Genomic DNA, 14346 nt, shown 5'->3' with positions numbered 1-14346 from the left:
AGGCAGGCAGAGTACACGAGGAGTGTAATGCAACCGTTCAGAAAGGCGTTGAGGTTAGAGGATGAAGGCTTTAGGTATGATAGGATCCAAATGACGGATATTTCGAGCTCAGGGAAGAGTGGGGGAGGTCGTGACGGTAGCTTGAGGGGGTGGAGCTTGTGGGTTGGGAGTCTGGTGGCAGGGTGGAGGGGAGGGAGAGAAGGGAGATTTGGGTCAACAAGGCATTGTGGAGTTGGTCGTTGAAATGATGTTATATCCTGAGGATTCGTCATACATAGTCATGATCATGCTCACGTAGCTTTAATGTTGTCCCAATCGCTGATGTTTCTCCGCATCCTTCCAAACTTTACGGCTTTTTCCTTCCATATCTCTACGTTCCTGGCAAAGCTCAAGCTCAAGCGGCGGCTGCCACGGCACGGGGAAGCTCACCCATCTCGTCGATAGAGCCCTGAATCGCCTTCTCTTCCTCCAGCACTCTGAGGCCTGCTCTCTCGGCTCGGCTGTGGAGTCCCAGCTGCTCATCTGTCCACAACGGCTCCACTGCTTCCGCATCAACCCCTACACCTATAAAGCCACCTTGCGCTGCCCAATCAGCTGTCCTTTTGATACTGAGCTGGTTCCAGACCGCGTCCAAGGCTATTACCAGCTCTGTTTGGTACTTCTCGACGTGGCCAGGCGTAGGGGTGAAGCGGAGGCGTTCTTCGCCGACAGGAACGGTAGGGTAGTTAATGGCTTGTACGTAGATGCCCCAATCTTTCAACAGTAGGTCGGACGCTTGTTTAGCGAGCTCCGCGTTGCCGACGAGGACCGGGATGATATGACTTGGATTTGGCATGACTGGTATACCCTTTTCGACCAAAGCCTGCTTAGTCGAGCGAGTATGCACTTGTTGCAAGCGGCGATCGCCTTGGAAGTCCATTTGGTACTCAATCGCTGTCTTCGCGCCTGCCATCGTCGCAGGTGGGAGGGAAGTGGTGAAGATGAAGCCAGGTGCGAGCGAGCGAATGGTATCGACCATCTTGGCTGAGCCTGCGATATAGCCACCAACGCATCCGTAGGCCTTTCCGAGAGTGCCGGTTATAATGTCGATGCGATCCATAATCGTGCCCTTTGGTCGACCAGCGACATGGGCTTCATAATCTAGGTGTTCTGCAACGCCAGCGCCGTGTGGTCCGTACATGCCCACAGCATGAACTTCATCTAGAAAGGTAATAGCGCCGTATTTGTCGGCAAGGTCACAAATCTCCTCGATAGGTCCGATAGAACCACACATGCTGTAAACAGACTCAAAAGCGATGATCTTAGGGACGTCTGGGGGTAGAGAAGCAAGCTTGGCTTCTAGGTCTGCAAGGTCGTTATGTTTAAAGACGAGCTTTTTGGCGCCAGAATGCCGGATGCCTTGGATCATAGAAGCGTGGTTCATGCTGTCGGAGAGGATGACGCAATTTGGGAGTTTGCTACCCAAAGTAGCGAGAGTGGCATCATTGGCGACGTAGCAGGAGGAAAAGACTAGAGCTGCTTCCTGCGCGTGCAGGCGGGCAATGGTCGATTCAAGGGCTACGGCATGTTGGTTGTGACCGGAGATGTTGCGGGTACCTCCCGCGCCGGAACCGTAGGTATCCAGAGTTTCATGCATCGTCTTCAAAACTTCCGGGTTGCGGCCCATGCCTAGGTAGTCGTTGGAACACCAGACCGTGACGCGCTCGTCCCGGGTTGTCATGTGGGCTTGAGGAAACTCTTGAGCGAGGCGATTGATATTGTTGAAGTAACGATAGGATTTGTCTTTGTGCTTCTTGTCCAGCTCGGTGTTGTAGAAGCCTTCATAGTCGAATGTGGCCAGTTTTGGAGCCGCAGGTTTTGGACCTGGAGCGACAGCTTCTGGTTGGACCTTTGTTTTCGGCTTCTGGGTATGATGGATAGGCACTGCTCGCAACGTCAGTCAATGGGTACTCACAGAAGATAGGCTAGCTTGACGTACCATGCAACTTGTCCCTCAAAGTGTCAGATGCCACGGACGCTTTCTGAGGCCTCGAAGTATGGATCTTTGCCTTCCCACCGTAGGCCCGGACCCCACCAAAGACGCCATTTAAAGGATTGGTGCCGGTCTTTGCAGCCTGGGCATTCATTGCCTTGCCCATGACAGGGCAGCGACGAGCGAGGACCTGGAGATTGGACATGGTTCCTCCACCGGGAGAAACATGGCGAGTGGTGGTGGAGAGGGATCGAAGGGTGGCGGGAGATGTCTTGTTGAGGAAGGGGCACATGGAGCGGGATTGCCTCAGTAGAGCCTCCATTGTGAAGATTAGGTTCTAGTACCGTAGTATGGCTGTTTGTCTGTGCAATTGACAGTTGGATAGTAGAGTTGATGGTGTCAATATCCAAACATACGGTGACCGGCTGATTTGTCGGATGTTAGCCGTAAACCCGTGACGTGCGAAGGCTAAGGTAAGCACTAAAGTAGTCTCAGTAATTCAGACTCACGGCTAGCCGGGGTACCTATGGCCAGCCCTACACTCATATCTCGCTTCGGGAACTAATCATATCGTAAGCTTATTACGATATACCCCTCTCTTAAAGTCTAAGTAGGAAATTTTCAAATCGCTATATTAATCGTTAATTTATATAAACCTACCGCAATAATTACCCCATTATCGAAAAGTCGCGATTTCCTTTAATTTTCCAACTATTATTATATAGTCTTTTAATATTAATTAAAAAGATAATAGACCTTTCGAGGTTACTAAATAAGTATATAAACTTTTTATTATAATTAAATAGCTCGTTATTATCGTATAAGCTTATTCGAATATATATTCTTCGCTAACGATTATAGTATTTATCTTTAATCGATTATTTTTTAATAATTAAATTCTAGATGATAATATATTATATTTAATATTATTAAAAAGATTATATAACGAGTCGAGTATAATAATTAGATTATAAGTTTAATTATATTACTATTTAATAAAAATCGAGTATTAAAGCTATCTCCTCTATATATATATTTATTAACTCGAAAATATATTATTTAGAAGTTAGAGAAAGTATAAAATATATATCTTAAATAATTTTAACGCGCTTAACGCGTTTAAAACGAATTTAAATAAATAAGAAGACTATAAGAGGCGCTTAGATATGCGATTTTCTCTTTAATAACGATAGCGAGATATTTTCGAATTATATATATTAATCTCTTTATAATTTATAGAAATATTCTTTCTTCTAATAAATATAAAGTTTTAAAATATTTAGCGAACCAGTTCTAAAATAAAGAAAAAAAGTTATATATTTAATTTTTAAATATAAAAGTAAAGAGAAAAATATTTTAACGTTTAAAGTAAAGAGAAATATTACTTAACTTCTAATCTTCTTTAATAAGAAATATACTAACTACTAATAGATCTAGAGCTTAATATTTTTTAATATTTTTTTAGAATTATAGCGTAAAGATAATTAAGCGATATTTAATTAGATCGTTTATAACGATAACGTAGACCTTTCTACATTCAAAGACGTCTTTTTCTATATTTCATATACCCATAAGAGACTCCGACATCATACGAGATATTCTCATTCATCGATATCGCCGCTATCAATATCTAACTTCACATTAAAAGAATAAATTATCTCCGCTTCGCTCTCCGCTCTACTCTCCGCCATACATGCTTGCTTACTTGCTTACTTACTTGCTTGCTTGCTTACTTGCTTGCTTGCTTACTTGCTTACTTGCTTGCTTACTTACTTACTTACTTGCTTACTTGCTTACTTACTTGCTTACTTACTTACTTATTTATTTGTTTACATCTATTACCGCGGCGACTCTTATAAGCCTGGCCATCCAAAAAATAGAGGGAGACTATAACGTCTAACCGAAGTAATAAACTAACTAGCGAGGCTACGGCATTTTCTCTAATATATTATATCGTCGATCCGACGAGTATCATAGCGGTTACCCCGAGGATTATATACTATAAAGGAATTCCTATATAATATCTACGCATCTATTAAGACGTATAATATTCTTAAATACTAATATCGCTACTATAGCTAAGTTAACTAAATTTTTTAATAAAATAAAATTAAAAGTCTACTTCTTAATTACTATACTATAACTTCTAATTTAATAAAAGCCTATTTAACTATTTATTCGACTTTTTTCAGGGAATTCCAAGAAAGGCTATATCACGTAATTACGTATTTTTATTAAGAATTATATATACGTAGGGTATAAATATTATATATCGGGCGATACACCAAAAAAATAAGTCTTAGCAGGGTTTCCTACTCAGACCCACCTCAAGGCCGATAGGGTCAAGCTGAGACTAGCACTAAAGTACCATCGAGCCAATCACAGCAATTTGATTGTCAGGCTGAGTCAGACACCAAGTCCTAAGTTAAGTCAAGTCCTTTGTTTACCCATATTCATCCTACCAGCATTCGAGGATCGGTGACCGCCAAGTTATTAGAGTATGAGAATCAGTGATCGACGCCAAACCCACCAGAACTGTCGACTCTCAAAGATTGACTCTAGTCAGCAGCACGCAGAGACAAGACCCGAGTCAAACATAGAACGGTAGTCCGTACACTGTATGCTGTGACTTACATTTCCATCTCTGTGACAGATCTCCTCCTATGAACTGACTGGTAGGTCAATCTCGGCCGTGCCGTGGGAAACCCGCCTTAGGGGTTGGAGAGTCCCGGAGTAGCAGGTGCGCATGATCATCAGTAGCCCCTGGTGGCCCCGCGGTGCGCGAGCTCTCGGATGTGGACGATGTGGTTTAATGCGCGCAAAAATGCACGATCCTTCTAACAATGAACGGAAATACTCGCACTGCCTCATTTCTGCGAGACAGCGTTTCGCAGATCTCATTGCTATCAGCCCACGCATGAGCCATTATCGCTCGCTACTGATATAACGATGATCCACCTCAACTTTATTCGTTCAAGATACTTCCACAATCCAACTGACCACGTATTACAATTATACCAGATATACGAAACCCACCATGTTCGGATCTACCAAACCACTTCGAACACTCAATGTGTATGACAAAGGCAGCACCTACACCATCCTCGACACCGACGATGCGACTCTCCTCTACACCGTCCGCTGGAACGCCAACTCCGCCCCTCACATGACAGTGTTCCACGCCGATGACCGCAACAAAATCGCCGGCACCGCCACCTATCACGCTACCAAGAAGTTCGGGTTCTCCACAGCCTCGAACATCACCCTTAAGCTCTCCTCCGGTACCGTGTCGATGAACAAAGAAGGCGGCCTGTTCTCCACCGACAAACGCACCCTTCGAAGCGCAGGGTTGGGGGAGGTGTATTGGAAGGGAGGATATTCCGAGACCGGATTCATGAAGCTCGTGGATGGAAACGGGAAGAGTCTGGTTGAGTATAAGGATATGAGAATGAGCATGAAGACGATGGGGATTTTGGAGATAAATGTGGAGCTCGGACAGGAGGCATTGGATGAGGTTGTTGTGAGTGGAATTGCGATGCTGTCGGAGGAAAGGACCAGCATGAGTGCCACTGGCGCGGCGATGAGTCAATCTTGAGAACTTTTCACAAGATCTGCGGAAGTAGGTGTCTGAAGCTCTATTCGTCTCGGTGTAACGTTATTTCCATCGTAGTCATTGCAAGATTGTCAAATGGATGCAGATGCGTAAGCTCCTATCGTTTCTTCTTCTTTCCGGCCAATGGTACTTTTATCTTTGGAAACACTAATGGCAGTCTCAGCCTCGCCATGCGATGGCCCACTCCTTCACCCTTGGTGATCTTCAACTTTTCCCTCTCCACTTCTGTAGGCGAAGTGACAGCACACCCAAGCTCTTGGAAGTATTTCTGAACATCCTTGGCTTCCAGCTTCAGGTCTTCGCGGATGTCGTGCATGTCCGTTTCAAAATTGTCGATGGTGAGCGCCAGAGCACAGATATGCGTTATGAGGTTGTCCGAATGCCATTTGTTGAGTTCGCTGGGGCGTCGTTAGCAAAGTGTCTGGAGTGACAAAAGACGGGTCAACATACCCTCGATCAGCAAATCTCCTCCCAACCCCACGCACAACCTCACTCCCGTACTGCTCTATCAAGGGTCCCATTTCTTCGTCTCTCGGCACCTTCTTTGCTGCTCTGGGACCCAGCTTCAGGCCCTTTTGCCACTCCAACAATAACAGCATATATGTCAGCGTCCTCACCGTCTTAACATCAGCGCTCTGCACCACGGCTCTCAATCGTCTGCTGACGAATAGACTTTTCATTTGCACGGTCTCCCCGGCGTTCACTTTGTCCATCAACTCCTGCACGTTCATATTCCTCAGAACATTTGTACCTCCAACAAGCTGCTCGACTGGATAGACCTCGGCCGGCGTCTCAGCGGCCAAGTTTGGCTTTGGTATGGGCTTGTTTTCATCGATGTCGGCCTGCATCTGTTCCCGAGAAGGCATAGACGATGTGAATTGGGTCATTGACGACACAACAGCTGAGGCAAGAGGATCAAGAGCTCGACCTGTTCCAGAGGTCTGGGACTTCGATTTCGTAGGAGAAGCCTTGATGGCATTGGCAGTAAGGGCACGGATAGCTTTCTGTGACTTCTTGGTGCCGAAGGCGAGGCCGAGATTGGAGCGAGCGGACAGGTTGGTCGGTGCATCTTTCTCACTATCGCTGCCCTTCTCGTCATGTTCAGACGAGCGCAGAGTGCTCCGGATAACCAGTTTCCGTGACTGCACAAGCTGCAGTTTCCCAGTCTCTGGGTCGTAGACTCCAATGTAGTGCTTCAAGTGACTTTCTGACCTATTGGAAGACTCTTCGCGTGCTATAAAATCGAGCGTAGGGTGGGCAGAAGCATGTAGCAGAAGCTCTGGAATTGCTAACGATGGTGTAGAAGCGTCTTGTCTGGCTTTTGTGTAAGGTTTCATGGAAAGGTTTGAGGGTATTCTAAGGCCTGGCGTAGACGCTGGGGATAGTCAGTCGAAGAGCGATGGGACTTGTTAGTATGATCATAGCCAGCAAAAGCTCTAGCTGCACTCACCCAGCACAGGCACCCACTCATCGCCGTCTTCGATCACGGAGACTTTAATGTTCTGAGAAGGGCGTTCTGTGGCAATCTTCTTGGAAGGTCGCCCATCAGGCCTCTCTTCATGCCTCTTACGCTTCTTCTCAGACATTTCGTGCTGATGAGCCACCAGGGGAGCGCTGGGTATCGAAAATAGTAATGAAAGACTTTGCGGGAGAAGCTAGCTACAGGGCTGTTACTCTAGTGCAGAGCCAATATAGCAGCCCTGAAACACCTCTTATTCGAGCATTTCTTGTATGCCCTTATCCTGCGGTTCACGTCGTCTTATGACAGCCTCTTTCGAAGTCTTGACACGCACGAGAGGGCCTGTAAACTAGGTTTTTGAGTATATGGAACTCTGTGTGCATGAGTCCCCATACTTAGATTATGTCCTTGTATCTAGCTTCAATCCGTGAGCCATTTAGACTAAGATTACATGTACGAGTACAGGCTGCCGCTCTTTGAGAATTATTAACGAACCCCGCGAATTCGACTTTCCCCCGCCAAGATAAAAGACTGAAACTATACGCAGACCGGCTAAAAATGTCATGTTTCTTTCTTTGACCGCTAGGTCCAGTCCTCGGGAGCCGTCGTTTCAGACAGATAAGACTTCCGGTGCGGGCCTCAGCCGTGATCAATGCTTGAATCGTCCCCCATTTTTCTTCCTTCCAATTCTGTACTCTGACTCTTTAAAATTCATATGGAGGAGTTCTCCACTTTTGCTCCGCGGTGGAGGAGTACATAGAGTACGGTGAGCGAGTCTGACGCTTCTACTTTCTTGATATACCATGATGGCCAAATAGCGTGCCGGACGCCGCCCCGTGTTCAGCCCCTGGAGGCCCTGAATGAACCCTGCAGCCTTGGGGCGACTCATCATCTAATCTGGTTACGGATCTGTGCTTACTTTGCGTACACCCTTCTCAAACACCGGTGAAGCCATATAATCGTTGGTGGTTGCATCTAAAATCCTAGTGCCATCCGGAAGTAGATGGACTTGCCTTTACAGCGGCTGCGCTGGAAAACGTGGCATAAAGCGCACTAACAGTCTGCTCTGCACTCATGGCGAGCGAACGACCGGCTTTCAAGACGGTAGAATAGATCCCTCGACGATTGAATCTCCAGACTCCTGTAGCCTTCTGGCTTCAAACCTGGCAAGGCCTAAGTCAGACGAGTCATACTTAATTCTGGTGATTGAGGTTTTCTTCTGTCACTCTTTTCATATGATGGAAGCTTCCTTCTCAACAATTCCGAGACGCATCATTTGTGGGTCATCCACGTTCTCCATCGGTTCGTTCTCGCACTTTCGTAGCGATACGAGAAATATTTACTGCTGCGCCACATTTCTTTTCGGCCAGGTTGCTTTCCCTGCATGGAACGCGCAAATCGCCACCGAATGGCAATCCCTACATGATACTGACGCAATGCAGCTTTCGATGTTTTTTGGAAACCTTGGATCATCACACACCGCTCTTTGTGGTTTTTTCGCCATTTGATGATGTTACTCTCAACGCACAATTCAACTACACACCTGCGGGACCGGTAAGAGCTTGCACGACGAATAAAGACCATTTTTGATGTAGTAGGTCACCATTAGCTGAGCTGAGGGTAGAGCCAACTTCTGGAATTTCAATTCACACGCCCCTCCCTCCATGATCAACACGTCACGCCCTTGCCGAGAAGCTCTTGCTGCGGCGCAACAAGACCAGAGTCAGCGTTTGTTCACTGGAATTTCATCTCAATCCTGTCCCCGTATTGCGGATGTTTCCCCAGGGCCATGCATGGACTCGAGATTGAGGTTGTCCGGTTTCTTGTCACCAGACGTAAAAGCTCATATCGTTGCACGGACTTAAGAGTGAGGCTCGCATGGCTAACCAAATTAGTGAGAGCTTCGCAGGCTGGTGGTCTACTGTTGTGAACCTGATCTCTTGCCCCCCACGTGGAGTTCCTGCACAAAAGATCTTGCATGTTTATCGATCAGTACAGATCCGCGACTTTGCGGCCGGGAAAGCTTTTTCCCCACTCGCAGCTATAAGAAGATGCCTGAAATTTCATTCACGCGTCAGGCACAATCGCGAGGGTCTGAGGCTTCCTACTATGGAGAGAACATATCGAGTGGATGTTATGTAACCTGAAAAAGTTATCCGGAGAAGGGAAATCCTCCTCGCGACTCATTCTACCCCTCTAGCTGAATCATCAGCACGCCTCGCACGAATATCACTTCTCATAATGAGGAGCCGAAGGCTGAGTGGATAGCCACTTGGCTTACTCTATGAGCAGCAACAAAAGGAAACCTAAGGTCAGGTTCATGAGTCTGGCATAGTTGCAAGATGACACTGCTCCACACACACCCTAATGAAACAAATTAGCTGAATCCTAGACTGCTTTCGGATGGGGTTGTAAGCATGTGTGCCTTCACCGAATCCTCATCAAACCCTTGAGACCATCTCAACCCGTATAGCGCATTAATATCCCTCGCTCGTACCATGATCCCCTTTGGGGAGGAGACCGACATGTCATTTGGATGGAGACCCACTTCACCCCGGCGCAAGACAGGGGATAAAATGGGACAGGATATTAGCTTCTCGAGTGTGCGATCGAAAAGGGATTTGCGGACACCCTCTTCATCCGTGCTTGCCTGGGCTGAAAGTTCGAAGCTGAATGTATGAAATCTGTTGGATGGGCTCTTTGGTTGGTCATGGTAGCTGAACGACGAACACGAAATGCATACGGCGTCGAATCGTACACACCACTGGAAGACAGAGCGACACGTAAGACCCACACACATTGACGCAAGGGCTGGAGTGCTGGAAATCTCTATATAAGGAGGGTGTATTCCCTCCACCTTCCATCTCCATCGTTCAAACACTCCATACATCCTCAAAACAACTATTTTCACCAAGCTCAGACCCCGTCAATTCCTCGACCTTCTCTGATCAAATTTCCCCTCCAACACTACCGCAAACTCACCAACCATGCATTTCACCACCACCATCACCGCCCTCGGCTTCGTGCTCTCAGCCGCCGCCGTCCCAGCCAGCCAGTCCTGGATTGTGGACCCCGCCGCCGCCACTGACGCCCCTGCCGTACCAGACAGCGGCAATCCTGTCGCCGCAGACGCCAACGTAGCAGCCGGTACGACTGGTGACGCCAACGTTCGCAACTACTGCGATTTTCCCGTGTATCTCTACGTGTGTGGGCAAGACCCGGCCTCCTGCACCCCAGAGTACACCCTTGCCGCCAAGACGGGCACGTATTCCGAGGTCTTCTCCACGCCCAATAACGGCCGCTCCATCAAGATGGGCACAACCTCCGGCGAAGTGGCCAAGCCCATCTTGCAGTTTGAGTACACTAACACTGGCTCCGGTCAGGTCGCTTACGATCTCAGTGAGGTCAATGGCAACCCCTTCGGCCCGTATGGATTCTTCCTCACGTCCAACAACAACGCCTGCTTCCATGAGGAGTGCCCGGCTCCGGGCACCCATGATGTTTGTCCCTGGGTGTTCACTACCCCGACTAACGGGCTGGTGTCGGATTGCCCGATTGCTAGCTCCATTGGCGTTACTCTCTGCGGTTGAGTGCAGAAGAGGAGTTGTATCCAGAGCTAAGCCCCAGGCTGAAAAGATGGGTTTGGCTGCTGGGAAACCAAAAGTGTCACCCGCTGCTTGACGGTGACGACTTCCTTTTCTGCCTGGAAAAATATGGCGAGATTTATGAACAGAATGCTTCTATATTTCCTTATCATCATTGTTTCCAGAGTCGCTACCAACGTACGTGCATGTATACCGCTTATTATCATTCTTCACACAGTCGCTACCGATGCACTAGTATTTCATTTTTATAGATAGACTAGATCAGTACCCAAGACAGACAAGACAATGTGTGCACGTAGCCTGAATGCAATACATACAAAATATAGAAAGTTACGTGCATTCAATTAACGTTGAAAAAAACAAGTTCTCGCCCATCCGATCATACGAAAACTGTAACTAAATTGGATCTTTAAAGCCAATTCGTCTAGATTCGCAAAATGAATCCCTAGGCAGATTTGAGAGGGATCTCGAATATTAAAGAAGTGAGAAATGGTCTACGCAAACGTCATACACGAAACAAGGAGAAGGGGTGGGGGTCGGAGTTTAGCAGATACCAGTGCGAGAATCGCAAACGAAGTCCTACATACAATTCAAGCGCGTTTCCAGAAAAGTAAGGTACCAACGACACCCACCCTTTCCGAAATACCCGCCGTCAAACGTGAGCGGAATTCACACCTCATACGCCCATCCCAGACATACGATCCGAAACCTCCGCTCCCTGCATCACTTTTCCCACACTCCTCACACCTTTACTCCCCCTCCTAGCAACCCCCCTCTCTCGAAAACCCGGACTCGAAAAGTCATAGACGACGGATGCTAACCGGGTGCACTTCTACGGAGTGCCAGGGTTTTGCGAATCGGCAACCTCTCGTTTCCTTTCTTACAAAGGTCTCACCGAATTCATACTGTAGGAGCGGGGTGGTTGGGATTTCTCGGGGTGGGTGAAGAGATTTTGTGATGGGTTTGGGCGAGGGAGGTGCGCAGATGGGGTTTGACTTGATTGGATTTGAGGTTTAGGAGGGGATCGGAGTTGGGATGTTTTTGGGAGTTCGGGTACGAGAAGGTAGAATGCACAGTTAGATATCAGACGTCGGGATTGGCATCTATGACAGAGATGAGGGTTTCTCATGTTCAGATCTTTCAGTGCGAGAGGTGCGAGCGGGGATTGGTTCTAATTGTTCGATTGATTGATTTGCTCTGCTATTTAGCAGAAAGACGCGCCCACACATTCAACCTAGAGTCTATGAAAAAACCTCGACGGCATGCATGCAGAAACTCAACAAGACCACTTGCCGCCCGTCCTTTGTGCCGATACACGGCACCTACACCCATCTTCCAGTCAAACCACTACCTCGTCCGGAAGAACTCCCCTATCGCCTTCTCTGTCCTCTCGGTCTTCTCATCTGCGCCAGTAAACCTTGCCCGTACTGGCCGTAGATCTGACTCTTCAGACTAGGCAAGTCCGGTGTTTGACCATGGGCAAGGTTGGGTATATATGTAGCCGGATGTGGCGGCTGGATCATTGGAGTGACTGAGGGAGCATTGGTGGAGGCTTGCGGACCACCGACTGTGCCTTGGCCAGGGTTCAAGGTCTGTGCTCCTGAAGTCCCGGCCTCCGCTTCAGATTCATTTTCTTCCTCGTCGGATCCAGTCTCTTCCTCGTCAGATTCAGTCTCTTCCTCGGATCCATTTCCTTCCTCCAAAGCCCCATTCTCTTCGGAAGCTCCACGGTTCTCCGTAAGTCTACCACCATTTGGAAGCCCCATCGGGTGGGTGGTGCGTGGTGTGTTAGAGAAAGACCCGGTCGGATCTTGGTGTATGGACGTATTGGCAGCATTTTCGCTGTCTTGATCTAACAGCGACCACAAGTAATCCCCTCGATCAAGACATTCGAGCGCAGATTTTCTATCTCCTGGCATTAGCCTCAACATATGTTGTCCCACAAGGTAGTTGAGGTTGTTCTGCTTGAGGCCGTCGGATCCTATGGCTTGGAAATTGTGTTTGTAGTTCTCAAAGTAGGCAATAACAGCTTCACACCATTCAAGACCTGCATTGTCTTCGTAGCCCGCAGGCCTGCTGGCTGTTGAAAGTAGGACAACGATCACTCCGAGCGCCCATATATCTACTGCAGCGGTAAGTGGTTCGTTTGCGGACATCTCCGGGGCCATGTAGATCTGCGTTCCTGTGCAAATCTTGAGAACGTCCACATCATGAGTCAAACCAAAGTCCGCGAGTCTGAAATGAGTTCGAGAGTCGCACAGGATGTTTGTGGGCTTAATATCCCGGTGTATCATTTTCAAACTGTCGTGAAGATAGACGAGTGCGTTCAACATCTGACGAACCATGAGCCCGGTTTCCTGGATGGTGAATGGCATAGTTTTGTATTGTTCTTCCAAGTTTCCTCCGGGAGCGAGCCCCATGACTAGATACGGCCTGTCTCCTAGCCTGCAATCGATGAATTTGACGATGTTCTCCTGTTTGATGAGTTAATTAATTCCTGACAAGAAGAGGCGCTGTACTTACGTGAGGAGTGTTGATGAGTTTTCGAAGTACGCCAGCCTCCAAGGTCCAGGCGCTTTTGGTTTTGAATGCTTTCATTGCCGCTGTTCCCCCATCAGGCATTGAACGTACTTTATGTACCACGCCGAAACCACCGTTGCCCAATTTCTTGGTCCGAAGGTAGAATGGCGGCTCCACCGCTGTGTGAGCAGTCGCTGCTCCGCTCGCTAGTCTGGTATCTGGCCGGCTCGTGAAATTTAGCAGGCTCATTGTGTGACTGGCGCTTTTAGCAAACTTCATGAAATTTCGGCAATTAGCTTCATAAGCGGCCTTGCCCGTTCCATGGGTAGGTACGATAACTCTGAAGGGTATCATTTTGGAAGCCTTGACATAGATGTTTTTCTGGTCAGGCGGAAAGGTCCAGATGAAGTTCCTACGCGTCCCGGTCTGTCCGCCGTAGGTGACTACCGTTTGATTCCTTGATGTGGATTCCATGATAACCTCATTGTATTGGTTGAAAGAAATCACGAACATCCGGTGGCTGATGTAGTCATCTTGAGAACCTAAGTATACGTCGCATACCTCACGGTCGCTGCCGAGAAGATACCCCAATTCAGGGTTCTTTGGCTTTTTGGTGAAGGTAATCTGCAGTGCTGGCTCGGAAAGCTTGATTTGACCAGGTTCATCCGAATCCGGGGTAAGCGCCCGAAACAAATCATTTGGGTCCACAACCTCCTCTCGAAAGCCTCCATTCGTGGCTCGGGACACAGGAGGGAGATAGAATGCTTCATTCTGTGGATCTGCCCATATCTCATGTGCTCTATGACCGTAAGCCTCCAGTTTGAGTATGATGTTTGGGTCGTTATCGAATTCCATGTTTATTGACTTGCTGATGTATGGCTGTCGCTGGTAATGTTGAACAAGCCGACAGCAGCAGGCTTAGGGTCTGAGGTCAAGCAACAAGTCGTAAACGGTGTTGAGACCCGTGTGCAGAGCAAATCTCGTCAGAGACTGTAGTAACACAGAACTTGCCACCGTGATAAGAGATAAGGGGTACTGCGTGGAGCTGGAAATCACCCCAGTCGAGGGAGACGAGAAGGCTGGTGTGCTTGAAATGAAAAACGCCTGCTGTAGAATCTGTAATGCTTGAGGGATGTTGTAACGAGTGTGGACTTTGAGGAGGTTGTGTAGGAGAAAT

The 14346-nt window shown here is 47.8% G+C and overlaps 5 protein-coding genes across 5 annotated transcripts; 2 read left to right on the top strand and 3 right to left on the bottom strand.

Moving 5' to 3' along the window:
* Positions 1-394: 394 nt before the first annotated feature.
* On the bottom strand, positions 395-2294 carry HO133_000481 (uncharacterized protein; the record flags this gene model as incomplete). Its single annotated transcript, XM_037291420.1, has 2 exons — positions 395-1923; positions 1979-2294. 2 exons carry the CDS (start codon positions 2292-2294, stop codon positions 395-397), a joined length of 1845 nt encoding a protein of 614 aa, XP_037152855.1.
* Positions 2295-5009: 2715 nt separating this feature from the next.
* HO133_000480 (uncharacterized protein) lies at positions 5010-5567 on the top strand (the record flags this gene model as incomplete). Its single annotated transcript, XM_037291419.1, has 1 exon — positions 5010-5567. The coding sequence occupies one exon, from the start codon at positions 5010-5012 to the stop codon at positions 5565-5567; it is 558 nt and encodes a 185-aa protein (XP_037152854.1).
* Positions 5568-5682: 115 nt separating this feature from the next.
* HO133_000479 (uncharacterized protein) lies at positions 5683-7171 on the bottom strand (the record flags this gene model as incomplete). Its single annotated transcript, XM_037291418.1, has 3 exons — positions 5683-5983; positions 6036-6960; positions 7036-7171. The coding sequence occupies 3 exons, from the start codon at positions 7169-7171 to the stop codon at positions 5683-5685; spliced, it is 1362 nt and encodes a 453-aa protein (XP_037152853.1).
* Positions 7172-10031: 2860 nt separating this feature from the next.
* Positions 10032-10634, top strand: HO133_000478 (uncharacterized protein; the record flags this gene model as incomplete). The annotated part of the gene is made up of 1 exon (XM_037291417.1): positions 10032-10634. The coding sequence occupies one exon, from the start codon at positions 10032-10034 to the stop codon at positions 10632-10634; it is 603 nt and encodes a 200-aa protein (XP_037152852.1).
* Positions 10635-12019: 1385 nt separating this feature from the next.
* On the bottom strand, positions 12020-14024 carry HO133_000477 (uncharacterized protein; the record flags this gene model as incomplete). The annotated part of the gene is made up of 2 exons (XM_037291416.1): positions 12020-13123; positions 13173-14024. 2 exons carry the CDS (start codon positions 14022-14024, stop codon positions 12020-12022), a joined length of 1956 nt encoding a protein of 651 aa, XP_037152851.1.
* Between the last annotated feature and the right edge of the window lie 322 nt (positions 14025-14346).

This window comes from Letharia lupina (genome assembly GCF_014066315.1).
Source record: "Letharia lupina isolate WasteWater1 chromosome Unknown contig_10, whole genome shotgun sequence".
NCBI classification, from domain to species: Eukaryota; Fungi; Ascomycota; class Lecanoromycetes; order Lecanorales; family Parmeliaceae; genus Letharia; species Letharia lupina.
This window is presented reverse-complemented; position numbering and strand designations above follow the sequence as displayed.